Below are 22,830 nucleotides of genomic sequence, written 5' to 3'. Positions count from 1 at the left end.
ATGATGAGGAAATAACATTATGACCTTTACTTAAAATTGAAATGCAGATGATGAATAGGGTCAGCAAACTGCTACCAAAACAGTGCCATATATGGTGATATCAAAGTTCCAGAAAAAGTCTAGCAGACTTACATGGGATGGAAACATACAGGGCGATTCCCATGAGAGAACTGGGAAAAGATTATTCTTTATATCCTTCAACTCCCCCTGAATCTACTAGACCTCAGGGTGGAGAGGGAAATCTCCACACATAAATAACTATCCCATTTGATGCAATTCAGGTAGCTGATTTGCAAGAGAATTTTGGCCACAAACCAGGTTATACTGAAATCCAGCAACTGGAATCATATCAGTGCATACCCAATAATGACCAAACATTCGGATTCCAGTTGATTCTCATCAACAATTAATTGCTAACACCATTGAAACACTCCACGATAATGTCTCTATGGCTCTTGGTTGTGGGTGCATTATGTGACAGCTGCTATCACATGTGAAGGTGAAGATGGTGCTCCCTTCCCCTAAAGGGAGGGATGCCTCAGTGACCTCCAATGCCCCCACAGCTCCAGGGCACAGTGAAATCCCCCGGCACAGCCAGAGACCCATCATGGCTGAAGCCCAGTGCCCAGCACCCCTCTTGAGGTGCTCCAGCTTCACTGGTGCAGTTACAAGGGAAAGCACTTTGGGGTCTGGCCCCATGACAGCGCCTCTCCATGGCCTGGCAGTGCCCAGACTGTTTCCAACATGCTGGTGAAGAGCTGTGCATGCCAGTTCCTGCCTCCCTGGATTTCCCAGAAGCCAGAAACTGCTACAGTAGGACCCTGCTCCCCACTACACCCTGAAGAGCTGGGTAAGTGGGTGCCAGCTCCTGCCACTTCCCAGGGTATCACACAGGTCACCCAGCCTCAAGCAGCACCATCTAGGGACAACCACCCTGCTGTGTCAGGACACAGCTACATCCTGCCCCACTGCCTGTTTAATCTCCCACACAGGCACCCCAATGCTCCATGGCCAGATATACACCCCTGGTTGCCCCATGTATGCTGGCAAGGTCCCATCCCAGAGCCATGTCTCCCCTGCCAGAGACCCTCTGCCTGCCCTGCAGTGCCCAGCTGGGGTAACCACAACCCAGGGTCCCTCTTCTAATGTCCATTCCTGGCCATGTGCAGCCTCCACTCGCTGTCACGTGCAGTAATGCAGTGCAGGAAAACAGCGCAGGAACCTGGCACTGTCCCAGCTCCAGGTGGATTTATGAGGATGGCTATTACCTCTCCCATGATGGTGCTGGGGGATAAACAGATTAAAACCCTGCTCTTAGCTGGCTCATTGCTCTTTATTCCTGAACTGTATTTCTCATTCATCCCGCTGGGGTTTAGCAATCATCTCACATCCTTCCCTTGTCTCTCATCCCACAAAAATATCTGGGGGTGGTAGGCAGGAATGTCATCTCTGTAGCTCAGCGGCATGTTTTGATACCCATATCTCGGTCCATTGCCTGCAGGAAACGTTCATTGAGAAAAAGCATCTGCCCATGGGGCAGGAGACGGTCCAGGAGGCTATCAGCGGCATCAGGACGGAGCAGCACGTCAGCGCCAGGGCCAAGGAGGCGAAGGGAGAGGAGCAGGCGGGGAGCCAGGCGCCGCAGGGTGATCTCAGCCAGGGATAGATTCTCTTGGGGTTCACAAACCAAGGCGAAGGTGAGGGCCAGCACTGATAACCAGACTACTGTCACCCGCTCAGGGAATGGGTCTCCAGGGGGCATCTGGAAAAGACCCCCTGGAGCATCTTGGAGTGATATCGGCTCATCGGGTAGCTGAGGAAGTTGTGGGGAGGATGGGCGCCCCAAGGACGACTGAAGCAGTTGACACTGGGAGGCCACTTGCCTGGAAGAGAAAAGGGGGACCCTCGTGTTAAGGACCTCCACCTCATCCTGGGACAGTGACCCCTCTATTGGGGGAGCAGGGTCCCAGGGGTCCTGCTGAGCCCAGCATCCCCAGAAAGGGTGGATCCCATGAATGGGGGGGGCATGGTCCCGGGGTTCTCGCTGAGCCCTGTCCCCCGAAAAGGGGGCTGCCACAAACTCCCTCAGGAATGGAAGGTGTCCCACAGTCAAGGGGTGTCCCAGCCCTGGGGGTCCGGCAAAGCCCAAGAGCCCTCCCATCAAAAAAAGGGTGGATCACGGTTTTGGGGATCCCAGGGAGAGAGATGAGGTGTCACAAGTCCAGAGGGTTCAGGAGATGGAGGGCACACGGTGCCGGGTGTCCCACTGAGCCCAGCATCCGCAGGAAGGGACTCCCGCGGAGGCGGATGTCCCGGGCGTACCTGGCCACGGCCAGCAGCTGCTCCTTGCGGCGGAGGCGCTGCCGGGCGCCCCCGGGGGCGGTGCCGGGGGGGGTCCCGAAGGTGCGCGCGTACAGCACGCGGCAGGGGGCGTGGCCGGCGGGCCCGCCCGGCGCCAGCAGCACGAAGGCCCGGACCATGGCCGCCGCACGGCCCCGGCGCGACGGAAGCGGCGGCGCTGCCTCGGGAGGAGCGGCCCTCACGGGGGCGGGGCGCCCCGGCATGCGGGCAGCGGGTCACGATTGGCCAAGGCTCGGGGGCAGCGAGAGCTGATTGGCGGGCAAAGGCCGGCGGGCGGGGAAAGGCCGCGGGGCTCGGCCCGGGCGAACGTGCTGTTCCCCCTGAGGGACCGCTGGCGGCCCGTCCGCAGCCGCCTCTACTCGTGCTCCGTGTTCCCCTCCCCGGCGTGTTTCCGCCACGCTGCCCCGGCGCCGGGAGGGGGGCAGAGCTCTGAGCCCCCACCGTGCTGCCTGGCTGGGGTCTCGCTGCTGCCACTGCTCCGGCAGGGACAGCTCTCAGTGGGCCAGTGCTCTCCTGAGCTCTCAGCCCCCCCAGGGACGCTCCCATCACCCCAGCCCTCGCCCCTGCCAGCCGCTCTCCCTTTTCCCACACATCCTCCGCAGCCGCGTTGTGGTGCATTCACAGGTCAGGAGCCGCGGTTCTTCTCTCTCCCGAAGGAGCTAGCAGAGTGTGTATAAAGCACTCCCCACCCTCCCCAGCTCACAGTGCCCAAACCCTGGTTCCGGGGTTAGGGTGAAGCCCCTCCTGTCCCCCAACGTAAACCGCAGCTGGCTTAGAGCAGGACAAATTACTTGAAATAAGACGGGAGGGCGCCCTTGATGTGGCCATCCTGGTACTCTGGGAATGCAGCACGGGGTCTATGGATCAAAGTGGCAGCGCAGCAAAGTTTTGGGATGTAAATGCAGAAGGGAGTGTGTGTGTCCCTGGGCATGGGGTTGGACACGTCTAGGAGAGGACATGGGAGTAAATGTGGCTTGAGGTGGCCCAGGGGGACATGTCCAGGGCCAGCATGGAAAAGTGCTTGTCTTGAGTGGGGCATACGGAGGAGAGTGTGGCTGGCACAGGGGATATGGAGGGGACCATGGCCAGAGGGGCCGTGGAGAGGGACATGTCTGGGTGGAGACGTGAGGCTCTTCCATGAGACCTTTCCAGACATGGAAAAGGTGCTTGTTTTCTGCCTCAAGTGACTTCAGTGGCAAAGCTGGTTTTTACGAATTCTTTATGGCTGTGGCTGGTTCTTTGTGGGTTGAAGGTGGGGGTGGGAGGGTGGGAGGGTCTTTCTGCCATGTTTGGGGCATGTCTGGGGACATGATATCCCTACTATCGTGTCCATATTCAAACTACCATGTCCATATTCCAGCTACGGTGTCCATCCCAGGCATGACGTCTGAAAGGAAAAAGGTGAATGTGTCTATGAACAAACCGTGTGAATCTGCTTGTAGATAGGGCTAGGAACATATAGATAGGGAAGTAACAGAAGAAACTATTAGTTCTAGAAAATGTTACTAATCAACACGGACTGTTGCTTAGCCAAGGCCGTGATAAATTCCTGAACCTAGAGAAAAAGAACAAAGACTTAATAGAATTATGAATACCTTTTTTTTTCTTTCTGTCTTTTATATATCAAAAATGGGGGTGTATTAGAGGGGGGCATAGAGTAGGTGATTCGGGAAGTCTGTACTTTCCGAGTACCTCAGCCAGTGGGGAAGAGGGTGATGCGGCCAGGAATTTAGGATTAAAAGGGGGCTGCGTCTCCCAACAATCTGAGAGACCCGATGGGAAATTCCCATGTCCTCTCCCTTTACTAGAATAAAGTCACACAATTCCTTTGTCTCCTTTCTGAACAAAAATCTCTGACATCGTGGATTCATGTTCCTAACAGTGTCCCTCCCGGAGTTGTCTCCCCCAGGAGCGGATGGCCAGCCTTATCCTGACGCACCCTCGCTGCACACAGCCCAGAGCTGCACCTCCATGGGCGCGGCCCGGGGGGTCCTTCCCGGGGGTCCTTCCCGGGGGTCCCGTCCCGGGGGTCCCGTCCCGGGGAGCAGCTGCACGTCACCCCCCGACGACTCCTCCTGCCACCTGGCCTCACCTGGTTTCTTCTCCCCACCTCTTTTCCAGAGCCACTGCCGGCAGAACAGTTCGAACCGGTCACGTCCGGAGCCACTCGTGCCCCGAGCCGCGCCACGCGTGGATTCCCAGGAAGACGCCGGGATGCCTGCACCGAGAACGATGCTGATGCTGCTTGCTCTCAGTACGGCCCTGCCAGCGCCCACCGGCTCAGCCCGCACAGAGATGCTGCCGGGAGCTGGCGGCCGCAGTTCTTCGTGACTCCAGTTAGTTTGCGTCTCCTGCTCGGGGAAGGCTCTCTCTAGTTTCTGCTTCACCTCATTTGCGGCTTCAGGTGATTTGTTTCTGTCCCCAGTTTGTCTCAGGTTCAGCTCATAGAGTTTGTTCGTGCCTCCAGCATGTTTTAGGCTCCAAGCTGGTTTTACCTTCCCAGGCTTAATTTTGGCTCCAGTTTATTTCCATGTTTGATTGGTCTGTGGCTCCAGTTCATTTCTGCTCTGGCTCATTACTGCTTGTCCTTGTTCAAATGATCTTGGCTTTTGGCAGGGCCACAAATCAATCACTATCATAACTTAAATATGAACGGACATAATTGTATGTTGTCTAAAGATGGACTAAGCTTCTTGGACCTATGCAAGTGGACCTTCAACCTCCAGTGGGATTCCACACAGGTGCCCCCATGCCAGTTCCCACTGTCAGGAAAATCCACAAACACCAGAAATTTATGTCCATAAAGGAGACAGAGCAGTCCTGTAACTTTATTCGAATAAAGGGACAGAGTCCACTAGGGCACAAGCCCATGGGGTTTTCTCTCTCTCGGTTTTGGAGGGTGCAGCCTCTATCCTCAACTGTCAGCTGCAAGCTGCCCTCTTCCTTTCCTCATTGGCTGAGGTACTTAGAAGGTACAGACTTCCCAAACCGCCTACCACATATTCCCCCTTGAACCTACTATTTTACCCTGAAGTTCAGAAGTTCAGGCTTGTGCAGACCCACTTGTTTGTTTCAGGAGCCAAGCTGTCTGGGCTCTGCAACAAACCTGCTGCTCAAAGTCAGTACAGACATTGAGACCCATTTCAAATATGTTAACCCCATACCTTCACCCATCAAATTGTTTGTAAAAACATTAGCTTTCCTCACACCACCTTGATGAATAACAAATAACAAGGTTCCAAACAAAGCAGTTAAGTAAGGGAAGCAATAATCACAGGAATGTGGAAGACAGAAAATTGATGGCCTAAGTTCTTGAAGGGGGAAAACACAGAAAGATAACACCCTTCTAATCCAGAATATGTAATTATGAACTGAAATATCCCCAGTTTTGACAGGTTCTGTAGTGACAACTTGCCCTAGTGATGAGCTTTTGCTCCTTATGATGGTAAAAACTATACCTCAGCTCAGGTACCTCCCCCTACAACAGAGACCACCGCTCACCAAGCATGGGCTATGATTTTTTGGGACACAACGGCTTTAATTTGAAGTAGTGAAAGGATGAGCCAATAACAACTTAAGCCAAGTAGTGACTTAAGTAAGAATTAATAGTCCAAGATTGTGCCTTGGTGTGCTGGGGTTTAGCACCCAGCACCTCTTTCTGCCAGAACAGTAAATCAAATTACATGTCGTGGTTAGAGAAATCTCATTTTTTACAGTGAATGGGTTTGGTTGAGTATCTGATCCTGTGTGTTAACCTATAGAAGCACTCACAATTTTCACCAGTTAATTCCCTCAGTAATTTTGATATAGGAAGATGATCCAAGAAATGTTTGCATATTGTTCAAGCAGGGAAGATACATTTTCCTTAAAAGTAGAGCCCAGCATCCTCAGACTGTGTTCAGTGACTGCTGCTGTATAAAATTATTTTTCCTTCTTGTCATTGTCATGCATTTATACCTGCTACAGGAGAACTGCTGCCCTTTCCAGCAATATTAGAGACCTATAGGGTAAGTAAGTTCAGCTATAGGTAATTTCAAGGTAGTTTATGTCATGGTGACTTCATTGGTTTTGTTCTTTCAAGCATTATATGCCAATCTTATGCAAAATCCAGTACATAAAGGGGCTACAAAACAGCTGAAGAGGGGCTTTGGTCAAGGACATGGGGTGATAGGGCAAGGGGGAATGGCTTCAAACCGACAATAGGCAAGTATAGATTATATATCAGGAAGAAATTCTTCTCTGTGAAGGTGTTGAGGCGCTGGAATGTCCCTGGAAGTGTTCAAGACCAAGCTGGGTGGTGCTTTGAGCAACCTGGTGTAGTGGCCCTGTCCATGGCAGGAGGTTTGGAACTAGATGATCTTTGAGGTGCCTTCCAACCCAAGCCATTCTATAATTCTAAGGTACAAACTGGTCTGGTTCTGTCTTTTGGGGGCTATGCTTGTGCAGTTGTGTTTTCCTTCTGTTATACCCAAACTAGAAGTTTTCCTTCAGTCTGAAATAAAAAAACAAAACAGTAGGCTGAAGCAAAATTAAACAGAAAGAGAGGAATTAAACACTCCCTTATTTAGAACAGGATGAGGATTAAAAAAAGCCCCAAACTAACAAGAACAAAATAAACAAATGAACAGCCAAACCTCAAAGCACAGAAGGATATTTTCATACTAACCTTACTGGTGCAGCTGCTAACTTAAATATTTTCTCACACAAGTGCATGTTATGAACCAGTGTGTAACAGTTAACCCACAAAGGCTTGTGTACTCAGAGCAAGGCTGGGGAGGTGTTTACTTTTGGTTGCACTGATTTCAGGTTTTGCAATTCTGCTTTGCTTTACTTCTGAAAAAAAATCAGAAATGCCTTCAAAGTCTGGCTGAGAACTGATGGCAGTGGAATGGCTGTAACTGGAGAATTTGAGAAAAACCTGAGCCTCCTAATGCTGCAAGGCTTTGTTTGGTAAGTGAAAGGGAATTCAGTTGCATTCTCACAGTCCAGCCTCTTGATCAGGGAAAAGAATTACCAATGGTGTCTCTGAAGCCACTTCTCACTAAACAAATAATCAGCTCCAAGGAGAAGCTCTTGACTCAAAATAATACAGTTCCACCATTTACTGAACAAAGTGGTCTTATCCACCTTTTAAGGGGGAAATTACTTTATGACAATAGAAATCCTCTTAGGTTATCAGCCTGTACCCTGAATCTGCCTTTCTTGCATTCTCTCTCCTCCTCACCATTGGGTTTCTTGGGTTATTTTTAGTTTACAGTTACTGTCACATTTACAGTGGAGATGTGTGCAGCAGATTGAATAAGCTGCCTCCCTGAAAATGAGCACATTTACATTGTCCTGTTTAATTTCTTGGTGAAAATCATATCTACGATTTTCTGTGTCTGTGTATTTTTTCTTGGAGAAACTTTTCCTCTGATGGCAGCACTGGTGGTGAAGACCAGGATTAGTATGGCCAGGTGGGAGAGTCTTGTGAGCATGTCATGTTCAAAGTCTCACCCACTGCACACATGAGCAGGAGCTCGTGCCAGTTCTCAAAGCTACGGCACTTTCATGTGTATTCATAGACTTGTTTCCCCTGTTCATGGTAGATGATTTACAGGAGCACAGAGCAGAGGCTGCTCTCCAGCAGGGGATTTAAATGCTGTGTGACCTTGCATTTTGAAGGATCATTTAACCTTTGAATTGTGTTTACCCTTATGGCTTTTAGGCTGAATACCTTATATATGAGTGGCAGAGCCCCAAAGCCCTGGTTTGGCTTCCCACATCCTCCCACTTAGTTTTTGCTGTTTTTGGCGACTGCCATCTCTATTCCTCCACAAAACCACTCCCATGAAAAAAATGCAAACAGTAGAAAGTTTAACAGGACCTCTACCAGAGTTTAACTTCTGCAAGTTACCTGCTTGGAGGTCCCTCTGACATTACTGTAGCCTTTGGCTTCACCAAGTTTGAGCTGTAAATATACTACTTACAGCTGGAACAGCATCTGCAGAACCACCAGCCAGGTGTCAATAACATGGTTTTGATTCAGACTTTGGGAACAGTATATGACTGATTACAAGGATTTCCAGTTCCCAGATCTTTAACGAAGTGACTGCTAAAACAGAAATATCACAAACCTCTCAAGATGCTTATGTCATTTCCCAGAGTTAAAATAGCTGGTGCTTTAAAGGGTACCTTTGGGATACAGCATTAGAAATCTCTTACAACCATTGTTACAAAACATCCAACTCTGCCAAACTGCATCAGTACTCTGAAACTTGTGTGCTGAGCACCCTTCCATCTTGCCAACAAACTGTGTCCCCAGGCATGGAAAGAAGACCAGTTTGTCACCACGTCATATGGGAGAGCACATCACACCCTCCTAAGTAAATGCCATAGCAAAGCCATTCCTACTCCTGAGAAGCCAGAGCAGCATGGATATGCTGCTGTATGCATTCTGCTGATGGATTCTCATGTGTCATGTCCCAGAAAGCTCTTCCCTCTTTATAGCTGCCACCTCCATGGCTTCCAGGACAGCCCAAGACCCAAGGCTGCTGAGCTGAATAGACTCTGCCATCAAGAGGTACTCAGAAAACACTGCTCAAGTCCAACCACCTCCCCTAAAAACTTTTTTTAAATCAAGAAAGTAATTAATTTAAACAAAATCCATACCAATTCGGAACAGCAGCTTCATGTTTACTTCTAGAATGAAGTTAACATTTTTAATAGGGAAAGTATTATGTAATCAGAGAAACAAAATAGAAATTAGAAGACAACACCAACTCTTGGTCGCTGCACCCTCCCCAGGACTCTTGCCCCTGCTCCTGGCCTCTACTGCAGACAATGCATTTCTGGTACCATGATCTGCTCTGTTGTTGCCTTGAGGTCCTCGGGAAGCAATTTCTCTCCCTGCCTACAGCTCCTCCCCCTGCTCCGAGCTCCTTTCAAGCTCCTCCTGATGAAAGTGCATGGTGACTTTACTGCAGTGGGGCTCCAGCCAGCTCTGTCTCTGCAAATTTTAAGGCAAGCCATATTCAGAAGCAGGGGGATGCTTGGGGCAGACTGCTTGCTCCCAGCATGGATGCAAGATGGAGTAAGGTGGGCAGCAGATACTGTTCTGAATGCTACTTGTGTGCTGTCCAATTTCATCTAAATAATTATGTGCTCTGTGTGTGCTCCTTGGAAAGCTTCAGTATTGCACTTGCTGGCTTGTCTACTACCTCCTTCTTTAAAGGTGCTCCCAGCACTTTTCTTCTAACATTTGGGTTCCTAGAAGTCCAGTCTCTCTCCTGTAAGATGGCTAATTGATTTCACCCCATTAACTTGATTTAATATGTAGTCCCGACTACACCCTGGCACAAGTCCCTCTGCCATGTCTGTGCCCTTTTTATTTCCACATTAGTGACTCCATAACCCTCTGCCTCCCACCTACTGTGCTATGTTCTAGGATACTTGTTCCTTAGATTCCCGGGATTTATGCAGAGGGACATGAACAATCCCACTGCTTTAATTTTCTTTGTAATGTAAGCCCAATGGCAACATTTCCCAAGAGTCTGTCCAGGAAGTCCCTGCCACCTCTGGCCAGTCAGCCACCCTGCTCTGGTGTTGCACTTAGTATGTGGCTGTCAGCCTCCCCACTCACCATGTCACCAAAAGCACTGCCAACCAATCTCCTCATCTCCACGAGTGTATCCAGATTAGATAAGGAAAATATTTGTTTCCAAGGTCTTTAGTCCACATTTCTACTTTCTCGTTTGTCACCTTTCCAAGTGACAGGAGAGCTTCCAATTTTTCTGAAACCTCTGTTGTAAATGTAAATCCATGAGCATGAAGCAAGGCTGTGAGGGTGTTAGTACCTCACCAACAAGCACTGGATGCAAGCCAGTATCCTGGGCAGGAACAAGGATGCCCCTTCTCCCCATCAGCTTCATCCTGTCAGACAGGGATGTCCCATGCTAGGTTCACCACATGGGCAGGTGCATCAGCAAGATATGTCAGAGTGGGAGCTGTCTCCCAAATCGCCTTTCTTCAAACCAGCTGCACTCCTTGTGTTCCCTTGCCTTGCTAGTGGGCTGACTTAATGGACAGGGGCAGCCCGAAATTCCCACTCCCACTTCAAAAGCAGAGTCGAAAGTCCTCCCTGTTTTTCTTTGGTAAAATGTGGCAGACTGGGCTTTTGATCATCAAAGTTTTCCTGTTTGGAAGGAGGAGGAGCCATCTAGTCATGGGTTCATTGATTCCCTGCCTAGCAAGAATGTCTGCTTGGGCACAGCCAAGCCGCACCTCTGATGACTAACAGGCAGTGCTCTTTCTCTTTGATACACTATCAGCTGGGTTTATCAGAGTATCAACACAACCTCCCCACTACAGGCCTCGCCCCTTCTGGCCAGCTCTCTCTGCAGAGCAGGCAGGGGCTGCATGAGAGCTGAGCTCACCTCTTATTCCAAGGAATCTTAACAGCAGGTTTTAAGCTACTTATTTACTTTTTTTGGTCTGTACAGGAAGTCTGAGCTAAAAAAAAAAAAAAGAAAGAGACAGAAGTATAATTGCTTTGGCACGCCTGCATTCCTACTTCAGTCAGACGGGCAGGCACTCTTTCTTGTCGGAGCCAGGAAGAGGATCTGATCCCTGAAGATCATTGCCACGAACGTGTGTAAGTGAAACCTGCAGCCATGCTGAAACAGATATTATCAGACATGTACATCGATCCGGAGCTGCTGGCAGAACTCAGCGAGGAGCAGAAGCAGATCCTCTTCTTCAAGATGAGGCAGGAACAGATCAGACGGTGGGAGGAAAGAGAAGCTGTGGCAGAAGAGATTTCAGCAAAGAAGCCACTGCCAAGAAAAGGTAAGTCTTTGCCTCCTGGCTGCTTCACCCTCTGGCATATATTTGCCTAGTCAACCACTTCCTAGAAATAGGAAGTAAGGTATCCTTACATAGGCTTATTTCTAATCATAACTAAATCCACCTGCACTGGGGTAGTTTTGGTCAGGCGCACAATGGGTTTTCCTCCCTGGCCCAGACATTCTGTCCTTGACCAAATTGCTTAACTCCCCTAGCTGGGAAGACAGGGCTTATTTGCCCCCGGGAGATGCATCTCATTAAGTTTCCCACTAAATGGTGCCTCTGATTCTGTCTTTAACATAACCATGGCTTTGAATATCTGTCCTGAGGCAGCAGATCTGATGGGCAGTTTACACTGAGATTTTAGATCTGAAGTTCCCTTGCCAGGCTTACACAGCATACAGGCTGCTAGGAAGATAGCTCTCTTATCCCAGGTCTCCTCCATGTACTCTATTTGCAGGTAGCTCACCCTCACACAGTTTGGGGAGGACAGTGGTCATGAATTAAAGCAAGAAAAGAAACAGTGGTGATTCTTTTCCTTTGTTCCCAGACTCAGAAATGCCTCCTTCACTGAGCTGGCTTAAGGAATATGAAAAAATCAGCAAGTGTGGGCTGCATCCCAGTCGAGCTTTCTTCATGTATAGTTGCTTTTGGGGGGGCTCTGTCACCAACAGCAGTTGGTAGGGCACAGCAGGTGCAACACAGGTCTTGCAAAGCACTACCCAGCAAAGAGCATTTGCCAAGGAGCTGCTTCTTTTCCAGGCAACAGGAAGTCAGTGACATGGAAACTGGGCGCTGACAATGAAGTGTGGGTCTGGGTGATGGGCGAGCATCCTTCAGATAAATCCTATGCAGCCATCTGTGAAGAGATCCAGGCACAAAGAGCAAAGCGCTTAGTGAGAGAGCAAGGCCAGGAAGGCAGGTAAGCACCCTTCAGCTGAAGGACTTGGTGGGCAGATATGGAAGAGGAGGCTTTTGTCTAGGGACACATGAACTGGAGTCTTCTCTGCAGAGGCTGTGGTTAGCACTGTCACGCTAGCCTTGCTAGCAAAAGGCACAGGCAAAGGCTGGCTTTCTGAGAGGATGCACAATGCTGGTAGAAACCAGCTGCAGTCTGAGATTTGCCCCAGCTCACTGAGCCTCCTGTGACATGGCTACTGCATGGGACCCTCTGCAGACCACAGGAAATGCTGATGCAGTTACTGCACCAGGTGACGGGCTTGGATTGCTCTGATTCACTGGCAGGAGCTCAGGTACAGCTGGACAACAGCTACTCACCATGAGTCATTAATTTAATTACCCACCTACCTGATCAGGAGATATAATTGCCTATGCACATGTGGCTTCATTGCAGCTGTGCTATGCTCAGGTGCAGCCTCCTCACGAGATGCACAGACGTCAGAAAGTGACTCCCTCCTAAGTCCTCTCTCTCTTGTATTTCAGAGAGATTGACTCTTCTGCAACACGGTCTCTACACCCACAGCCAGGACTTCTGTCTGAGACAGATCTTCCTGGGAGTAAAAAGAACACTGTGGAGAAAAGGGAGGAACATGGGAGAAGAATGACTGATACTGATACAACAGGAAAAAGTCAGGAGCTCACAAAGGTAGTTTTCAATTTTCCCATAACTATACATGATTTTTGGAAGTGCAGAAAATCCTGGTTGCTGTAAATAAAAATCTGAAGGAAAAAGCCATCTATCTGTTAAAGCTTTCCTTCTACAGAAGAGAAGCCATGTAGTTACATCCTTCCTTAAGACTCAGGAAGTCCATGTGCTATTCTCAGCTGGGATAGATCTGCTCTACACCAATGGATAAATTACTCTGAATTTCTTTGCTTTCATTCTCTGTGGGTAAAACAAGGGGTGCAGTACTTTCCCTTCTGCACTGTGGCTGGTTTGGTTGGCTTTTGAGGCAAGACCAGGGAGGCTATCCTAGGATCTTTAAATGGAAGGTCACAGCTCTCAGACAAATAATTACTTTTATAAAGACCAAATGAAGATAATTTTACCAGCATCATCTGACATGCATATTTTAGTTGGTTCTTGGGGTCTTTTGTCAAGCTTATGACCTTGATAGCACAGGACAGCTCCAAATGCAGTCATAAATTGTCTCCTTTCCTGAGGTGTTTCATTACAGAAATATTTTTTCCACCAATTGTGCTTTTTTTTCCACCATTTGTGCTTTTTAACTGGCTACAAAAAGCCATTTGCAGAGAAAGGAAAAAAATGAGGAGTAACTTCCCACGTAGCCACAGTTCAATAAAAGGAACAGGACAACCTGCCAATTTAATGGGAGAGGTCCAATCTCATTCTGCAGTTTTCATTCAGCCTTGAATGAACTTGTATGAGTATATATTATTTTATCAAACAGCCACTCCATACTTTGGTATAAAAAGTATGATAACAGAAGGTTGAGTTTTGGCAAAATGCTCTCCTACTGCTACCAAAATAGTGAATGGAATTCAGAGTGACTGTCTCCTTTATCAAAAGCCTCTGAGTCACATGGGGTTTTTCTCTGCACTGTTTGCTGAAGTTGAGCAACTATGTGGGAGATTCTTGTTTTTCAAAGGAACGTATTAGTCAAAGCTGACAAAAACCCCCAACAAACCAAACAAAAAATACCCCAAAAAATAAACAAGGTACAACCTAAAATCTATCCCTCTTTCAAAGCGTTGCACATGGAAATAGATGGCGGTTGTATATTTTTCTTTCCTTTCTGTCATTATATCATTAGTAAATTTTCCCAGGTTTCTGAGGCTTTTTGGAGAGAGGCTTTTGCCCACCTCCTGCATTAAAATGTTTTCTCTGAGATCTAGTTCCCATTTAACCTGAGAGATCCAGGTACCATGCTGCCGGAACAGGGGTGATCTATGAAAAAATGCTGCTTCACACACATTTGAAGTTCCTAGTTTCCTGTTGAGGAGAGGGAAATTGTAAAGCCATGTTCATATTAAATATTAGACAAGTAGGTGATGGAGCTAAAAGGAAGTGTGACCTTGGTAAGCAGAATAGTACAGTTAACTCATCACTTGTTGTGCCGTGAGGAGGCAGTCGGGGTCTGATGGGAAGGTGGGTGGGTGTTTACTGAAACCCAAACCTAACAGTTCGTCTGCAGAGACAGCTCTCTGTTAGGGACTTCAGGCAGTGCAGCTGGTTTTCAGGGAAGAGGGAACATGAAATATCCAGCCAGTTGGATCAGTTTGTCAAGTAGGAGTTTGCAGCAACCCAGCCGCAGCTGCAAACGTGCACAGGCAGGTAAAGTTGTAGACATCAGGTTCTACAAGAGATTGCTTTAGAGAAAGGGAAGAAAGGGACTGCTCCCTGGGAGCACTTGTGAGCATTGCTTAGCAAATCTAGGCATGCTTGTGGCAATCCTGACACCCCTGAGTTCTCTTCCTGTGGCATATTTGGCCAAAATTATGGGAAAACCCTCCCAGTGTTCGTCAGAGCAGGCTGGCAAAATTTGTTAACAAATGTCACATAATTTTGCGTTAAACATCTATTGCACCAAAAAAAAAGAGCAGTTGTCCTAATGTCAAATTTATTTTTCACCACTCTTTTGCTCTGCTCAGAGGGCAACCAGAAATGTTCACCAGATGCTGGCAGATTGCCATATGAGGAAGCATAATTTCCAACAGGTAAGTGGCAACCTATGATGCTCCTAACACATTGAGTGGGGGTCAGTGTTTTATCCTAAAGTCCCAGTCAGCTTCAGAGCCTCACATGAGTCAAGAATGTTCTCACCTTTTGGACCAGTTTTATCCAGTATTGCCATGCTCCTCATATATGGTGTGATGATTTGGAGATGATACAAAGCAGGCCAGGCTGGCAGACTGGGGAGTAGCACAGGAAGATGCTCCTTATTATTTTTGGTGGGCTGTTTTCCCTACTTGCCTTACTTGTCACCTGCAGTAAAGACAGAGGGTCCCTATATTGAAGTTGAAGGGCTTCACTGTAAAGAATGGAGTTCCCAGTAATTCAAGGCTAGCTAAAAAGCAGGGCTAAACCTTGCCTGAGACAAAGCTGAACATACTGTTTCTTTCATAGATGAAGGAAGCACAGAGGAAAAATTCAGAAGAGATCACAGCCCCCCAGGATGCAATATCACAGAGCCACACCAGCACAGAGAGCCAGAGAATGCTGCAGAAATCGGATGAGAATGAGCCTGAATGGCAGGAATTCTGTAAGATCTTAAAATTACCTTTACCTATAAGGCTTGAGAAATCCTAGGGCTCTGTCGGGTCATCTCAACCCTTCTCCTGCCATACTAGAACTGAATAAGGGTGGAACAGTATTGCCAAGAAATACAATATGAGAAATATTTCTGAGTCCACACAGCATTGAGACTAGAGCTGGGCAGGGGAATGGAAAACTTTTCCAACTGACACTATGTTAAAACAAGCAACAAATAGGAACCATGTGAGTATAGCCAGTACAATTAATTTTTATCTAGAAACTGGCCTTTTGTAAGACTTTGTAGTAACTGCTCTTGGAGAATGATAATGGGTAACAAAGACTAATCAAAAAGGGCTTCCCTGTCATTCAAACATGATCCCACCTAAGTAAAGCCCTGCTGCACTGTCTTATGTAATGAATCTCAGTGATAGAAAGGAAAATGGCAAACAGTATGAGACTTGCAGTAGCATTCCCCAGTGCTACCAAATACTTCCTGAAGGAGAACCTGATGCACTATTTTTCCCAGTTCCTCCCCTGCTGCTCAGTAGATGGCAATGCTGTACTACCAGTTGTTTCCACTTCAGTCTAGGAATTTTATTTTTCTGACTGATAAAAGAAATACCACTGACTGGAGAGGTGGTTACTTCATACAGACTCCACGGTGAGATGGACCTAGACAATCAAGGCAGTTTTATAGGAAAAAAAACCCGAACAAAACAACAGTCAAGTTGTCCACTTTCCATAATAGTTTCAGCAAGGCTTCTTCCCAACCTCCAAAATTGGTTAGCACTTCTAGATCCTTCAAATGACTGATTTGAGGTCATTCCAGCAGCTTCAACTCCATAGCCCTTCCCTCCCCCCACCAGTTTTCATGAAGGCACTACAGAAATCCATGTCTGAGCCAGGAGTGAGCATCTGAAACAAAACCAAGAAGTCTCTAAGTACAAAGAGACTTGGTACCAAGAAAAAATATGCAGATTTTCAATCTTGTCTCAGAAAAAAAACCTGGTTTTTAATATTTTAAACTAGTACAAACTGTGCTACTTAACACATGGGAGATGTGGCAAATGGTCTCATAACTGAGTGAATCTTTCAGCTTGTGAAATGGGTTATTCTTCCATTTCATCAAGCAGGAAGATGGCCAAAGGGTAGCAAGCTTTAAACTTGCTGCTTGGTCACTCCTGTAGGACTCCTTTTCTGTTCCAGTGAGGAAATCCAAGGCAGCAGATGAGAAGAGACGCTCCCTTGCACGGCAAGCCAGAGATGACTACAGGAGGCTTTCACTGCAGGGCACCCGCAGAGGGAAGCATGCAGATATTTCCAAGGGTGCCACAGCAGGAGATCGGCGACCACTTCAGTATCCACCTCTTCCCCCCAAGCCTAAACTTCCACCTCCTGGAACAGCAAATGGGAGAGCAATTAGGTAAGGAAGCCCCTGTGCACTGTGGAAGGGAGAAGGGATGAGATTATTTTGCTCTAGAATGGCATAGTTGAGAAGGGAATGGTTAGCTCTCCCCTTGTGTGGAAGAGACAACCAGCAGGGAAAAATACGGAGCATAGGCTATATTCCAGCCTAGGTGTGATGAGGCCTTCAATTGTTCATTCCTGGAGGGTAACAGATTTAATTATTAGAGTATCCTAAGCCTGGACATACAGAGCCCTATGATGCCAGATGTCCACTGGAAACCATATTCCATACAGCTGAACTGGTTGGTGTAAGCTGTCTATTTACAGCTGGTCTTAAAATTCTAAGAAAAATATATGTCCTGTGCAGGGATTCAAAACCTGTCATTTGAATGTGATGCACAAACCAGAAGTCTTTTCTAACAGGAAAGAGGGAGTCCAGAGGACAATCTCCAATTCCACAGAAGAAAGCATCATCAAGTGGTTCAAAGAGGAGCAATTCCCTTTCCGAGCTGGCTATCTGAAAACCACAGACACAATAGCACCTTGGTTCCATGGTGAGTCCTGGGAATTTCCACCCCAACCCCAGTGTTTAAGGAGTTTTTTTTCTGCTAACACAGCTGATAACATGGGTTGGGCTTGGGAGTAAAGCTCCTATATTGGAATCAACATACAACAACTGCAATACCATTCTCTCTCATAACACAGCAACAGTCCTTTCAAGCTCTCCACGTTTGCCATTCATCATTGGCCAAGTGTGGAACAGTTAACAAAGAGCAGTTGGCCATGGCCTGGTACTAGCAATGGCAGCACTCTTCTTCTTGGGCTACTGGGCAAGAAAACAGTGAAAGGGATGGAAGTTCCATGGACTGGTTTCAGAACAGATTTCTTGTGAGAATTGTTCTGTCCAGTCCTGTACAAATGCTTTTCTCCCTTCAGTTTTGTGTTTTGGTTTTGAACAGGTATCCTAACCTCTAAGAAAGCAGAAGAGCTTCTGAATAAAACAGTACCAGGGAGTTTTCTGATCCGGGTCAGTGAGAAAATCAAAGGCTACGTGCTTTCCTATAGGTCTGTGGAAGGATGCAAACATTTCCTCATTGATGCCTCCAGTGATTCCTACAGCTTCCTTGGAGTGGACCAACTGCAACATGCAACGCTGGCTGACCTTGTAGACTACCACAAGGTGAACATTTAGCAATGCTTTCATTAACTGTTTACTTGTCTCAGAGCACTTCAAAATAAGAAAGAATAGATTCAGTTGTTTTGAAGTTGGTAACTAGACCCATTTTAAGTGCTGCTGGGTATCCTGTGTGCTGCTCCAGAAGGGTATGTCAGCCTGACTGGTATAGCCCACGCGACCTAATACATCTCAGATATCTTAGATTTGACTCACTCAGCCTCAAGCACACAGAACACCTTGCATGTAGGGCCCAAGTTACTTACAAGCTACTTAGAAGAACTGTAGATGAGAGGTGACAGCAGACTCATGCAAACTCCTTTCTTTTATATTCTCTCTGTGGTTAAGGGGCACTGGAAAGTTGGGTAAACACAAAATCCTGCTTGCCTTCAGCTTCAGCATGAAAGAGAGCAAGGTATCTTTATAATCTCAAAGCAGGCGAGGGGTGGTACTGAGCAAAGGTAACCGAAGGGAAGGAGGAAGGTTGGTAAGCTCTTGCAACAATAACAGCAGTGTTTACCAGCACTGACTACAGTTACATGGGTTTCAAAGAGAGCCAGATAGATTCTTTATTCGTTTACTGTAAGATCTGCCCAGGACAGAACAATAATTTTTCTCATAGATTCATTTAAAATCTCTGTTTCTTTTAAATAAGTGCCTAGTTTAATACAGACATGGCTAAACAAAACTGGACATGAGAGAAATAGCGATGCTCACTTGCTCTATGGAACTCTACCTGGACTGCCTGAACTTGCTGCTTGCATGATTTTTACAGTTCAGGCTGAAAATATTAAAAGCAGGAATTATACAGCTATTTGTACCAGAGCTAAAGGATTTAAAGCCTGGCTGTGCATAGCTACATCAAATGTAGAGCCTAGCCCACAGTCTGCTAAGAATCCTGCTACCCCCTGCATTATAGCACATGTGGGCAGATGAACCACTCTGCCAAAGTCCCCCACTGGGTTCTGCTTATCACCCACCAGGTGATCATGAAAGAAGGCAAGTCCCCACCAAGCCTCTGTTGCTAGGATGGAGAATGAGATTGGAAGCAGGAACTGTAGTGTTAGGGAATTCCCAGCTTAGAACAGGACTTGCCTATGCAGAGGGTGTGTGCTCTCTCCAGAATCCACCCTTGTCCCTCCCACAAACAACACAGCCAGAAGCACAGTCCACAATCCCTGGTCCTGCTTTACCTGCATGCTGCACAGTCCTGGGTCCAGTACTTTCTAGGCAGGGCACCACTCTATGTCAGAGAAGCTGTAGTTTCCTCAGGGATGAGCACAGCTCTTTCCTAAAACTGCCAGAGTTGTGTCACTGAGTTATGGCACAGAGCACAGAGCACAGACATTGTGTTATGAAGACAGAGGGCAGAAGGTCCTTCCCTGAGCTCTCTGGGGAACTGAGCTGTGTCACACAGTGGTGGGAACACATCCACACCATAACAGAGGCAGGAAGACTGCTGTCCACCGCGTGAAGTTGTGACAGGCAGGGTCTGTTTGAAAGCTGGTGTTTGATCATATCCTATATTAACAGGACGAGCCCATCACTTCCTTGGGAAAGGAGCTGTTGCTTTACCCATGCGGCCAAGAGGACCAAGAGCCAGATTACATCTCTCTCTTTGAGTAAACGTCCCCATCTCACCGGAAAGCCCCAGACTTGTATTCACAAAGAACTTGGAACTGAACTTGGAACTAGAGCTGCTGATACTTACCTGAAACCTAAGTGCCTCTATTTTGTATCATTCACAACAAAGCAGTAGGAGGATAAATATTGTTGCAAGCTACAGGATGCATCAGCCCAGCAAGCGGCAAGGCAGCTGGATACATCCCACAAAATGGAGAGAATGAGTTGATGAAGTAATCAGTTGAACAGGGAGATACTGCCCTGGATTTTCAGTGGGTTTTTGTAGGTTTCTTGGAGGACTTCTCTATTCAAGATGCCTTTTGTTCTTGAACGCAAGGTTCCCATCTGGGAAACAGATTAGTACTAACAGTTTAAGGTATATGAGATTATACCTTCCTGAAGGCACAAAACAACTTGGAGAGGTGAATCAGTCTTGATATGTAATTTGCATAATGTGAAGCTTAATTCTATAAAATGCTGTATCCTTGGAAGGAAGGATGTTCAGCCAACCATCCAAGCAAATGCTGAGTGCCTTTCAGTGAAAGGTGCTCTCTTGTGACAAGAGATTTGCACACACGAAGAGCGCATTTTTAAAAGGCCTCTAGCCTCTGAATATATATCCTCACTCTTTTAACCTGTATTTAGCTCCCACGCAGGCCTTTCTGCATTGAGAGGGATTATCCTTTGTGAAAAGGAAAGGAGACAGGACAGAGGCATTTGTATGAATGACAATCACATGTACAGAGCCTAAAAAGTATAAGAAGGAACACCTATATCAGTATTAATACAGTTTACAGAAGAGTTTTTGCCAGTAAAGAATGCTGTTTTCCAAAATGAAGTTGTGTCCCGATTACTGAGATGCATCTGGTGTAAACTTCATCATAGAACTTGTTCATTCAACATAATATTCTCTCATCTGTTACAATGCTCTTTAAAAATCATTCAGAAGACTGGGGGACAGCCTGGACAGAATCACAAAACAAGTTAGTCTTCATCCAGGTTCCCTCATGTTGTTGCACATGACAAACTCTGCAGCTGAGGGTTGTGGTGTGAATCTGCAAACATCATTTTTAGAGGCACAATCCTCAAATAGTGAAGAAGAGTTGATCTTGTTTCAGTTGTTTAACTGATTTTACCTGTTCTCTTTTTTCTGTTAGATCAGGGCTATTCCACTTAACTTGAAGAAGCAGTCAAAACTTTCAGTCTTACATTAATCTGGGTTTTGCAGAATTTAAAGAAATTGTGATCATCTGGTCTTAACATTTATAATGCTGTAAAGACTATGCTGACAGACGGTTTCCTTTCCAGGAAAGAGGGGATAACTGCATTCCAGTTACAGCAGGTGTCACTTGCTAGAAATAAAGCCTTAATGTAAACTGAGATTCTGAACATAGACACTCTGCCACTGCAAATGACTTAATGAGCTTCTTGAGAAATATATCATATGTTTCAGAGACAATGTCAATATAATCTGCATCAATCATGAGAAAGACTGTTAGATTATTTGTGGGAGGGGAAACATCCCTCCTTCCCTCTTATGAACTTTCTTTTTAAAATATGGTCAAAATGAAAGGTCTTTCAGAAAACATCTGTTTTCTTGTAAAGAATGTGACATAGCTGATATCTTGATGTAGACAAATTGTGAAGTGTTGGTAAAGCCAACACTGTGGGTTGGTAAAGACAGAGGAAAAGTATGGTCTAAAAAGCATACTTTGAGATGTGTTAACTTGAAAAGTAAGGTGCAGGCTGATCTGGCATAGCAGGACATAATCAATTTTAACTCTAAGGTTTTTAATAAAACTCCTCAGGGTTTGACATGCTGACAAGTGGACCAGTAGATTCACTGCCTTTATATTAAACTACTTATTTGCAAATATTGTCTCAGTACAGCCTAGGGAAAACCACTATCCATGTTCACATCATCCCATGTGTTTGAGTCATGCTTCAGTTTTTCAAAGACCCACTTTTCTGCTGTGAGGCAAGAAATATGAACATTTGCAATAATATTGCACTGACTGCAAAGGCAACTACCTTGCTAGAACAGATCCCCTCAAGACTGAATTTTCTATTGCTCCAAAATCCAGTTACCCTGAAAATCTGTGGAGCAAGGATGTCTTGCAGCAGTTGAGAATCAAGGGTGATGACATACCTTTGGGAGTTTCTCTGTAGAATCTTTACTTCTTCGAGGGATGCTGTGTAAGGATTACAAGAGGAGTCAATTTGAAAATTGCTTGCTGGAGAGATCATGAATCCTGGAGGAGCATGGCAATTTATTCTGCTCAATGCCTTTAGCCACAGCATGCTGCAGTCATCAAAAAGTAAAGTAAGGAGTCCCCAGATGGCCTGCACAGGCCATCTCTAGTCCCTTCTCAACCAAGATCCAATCAGTTGTCATTCTAAGATCACAAGCTGGTTTGGGGACAAGGAAGGCAGAGACCTTCATAACAAAATCTAATGTTCTGTTGGCTGCTGTCTTTGGATTTCACTTTTTTCTAACTGGGCTGGAAGACCCATTAGAGCTCCACTTGGCTTACAGAAACATAAGTAACAGCACTTTCCCTTTCTCATGCTGTTCTTCACCTCTCCTGTCAGTGCAGTCTCCACCTCTAACAGAGCCCTGCCAGATCTCTGCTGTGATTAGATTGCCCTGATGTGGCCAATGACTGTGGGCTGGATCTCTCCATCACTGATACCATCTCAGTTCTTGCCAAGCTGGCTTCTGCAACCAAGGAACAGAAACTGCATAGACAGTATGACTCCTGGCAAGAGGAACAGCATCTCTGTGGAAAAGGACATACAAGAAAATCACAAAGGTGCTGTTTTAAAACATATGTTGCAATACTCTGACAGGATGCAGATGACATGCTTGCAAAGGTACCCCAAGTAATGAAGGGCTGAATTTACAACTGTCCAGTGCAGAGACTAATAGAGATTTGAAGGGACCTCTGGAGATCATCTGGTCTAGTCCTGCTTTACAGGTGTGGCTCAGGGAAGACTGAATAAAACCATCATGGAAATAGTTAAAGTTGAGGTAGGCTATGATTATGAAACTTTCATAGTGTACAGCATCCAGTTTCAAACTCATGTTTAAGTGGGACTGTAGGAATGACTTTTGCTTTGGAGCAGCTGCATTACCAAACTTTCCTATGCACTCAACAAGCCATACCTGTCTCCTCCATTGCATAATGTTTGTAAAGTTACTTCATCAATACAAAGCACTTTATAAATAGTTTATCCTGTGTTCTGGGAACAAAACAGTTCTTTG

At 46.5% G+C, this 22,830-nt stretch overlaps 2 protein-coding genes and 1 long non-coding RNA gene across 3 annotated transcripts; 2 read left to right on the top strand and 1 right to left on the bottom strand.

The window, feature by feature from the left end:
- Positions 1-1,314: 1,314 nt before the first annotated feature.
- Positions 1,315-2,528, bottom strand: AP5S1 (adaptor related protein complex 5 subunit sigma 1). The gene is made up of 2 exons (XM_056490848.1): positions 2,323-2,528; positions 1,315-1,883 (listed from the first exon to the last, which is right to left on the bottom strand). Exons 1-2 carry the CDS (start codon positions 2,478-2,480, stop codon positions 1,457-1,459), a joined length of 585 nt encoding a protein of 194 aa, XP_056346823.1. The 5' UTR covers positions 2,481-2,528; the 3' UTR covers positions 1,315-1,456.
- A 177-nt stretch (positions 2,529-2,705) lies between these two features.
- LOC130252380 (uncharacterized) lies at positions 2,706-7,732 on the top strand. The gene is made up of 2 exons (XR_008840339.1): positions 2,706-3,028; positions 4,483-7,732. It is a non-coding gene; the product is annotated as an uncharacterized LOC130252380 (long non-coding RNA).
- Positions 7,733-10,665: 2,933 nt separating this feature from the next.
- Positions 10,666-20,977, top strand: SH2D4A (SH2 domain containing 4A). The gene is made up of 9 exons (XM_056489873.1): positions 10,666-11,187; positions 11,947-12,106; positions 12,628-12,790; positions 14,758-14,823; positions 15,233-15,368; positions 16,568-16,784; positions 17,192-17,322; positions 17,728-17,948; positions 19,476-20,977. Exons 1-9 carry the CDS (start codon positions 11,013-11,015, stop codon positions 19,566-19,568), a joined length of 1,362 nt encoding a protein of 453 aa, XP_056345848.1. The 5' UTR covers positions 10,666-11,012; the 3' UTR covers positions 19,569-20,977.
- The last annotated feature ends 1,853 nt before the right edge of the window (positions 20,978-22,830 follow it).

This window comes from Oenanthe melanoleuca, chromosome 4 (genome assembly GCF_029582105.1).
Source record: "Oenanthe melanoleuca isolate GR-GAL-2019-014 chromosome 4, OMel1.0, whole genome shotgun sequence".
Lineage (NCBI taxonomy): Eukaryota > Metazoa > Chordata > Aves > Passeriformes > Muscicapidae > Oenanthe > Oenanthe melanoleuca.
The sequence above is the reverse complement of the archived record's forward strand: the minus strand, read 5'-3'. Positions and strand labels throughout refer to the sequence as shown.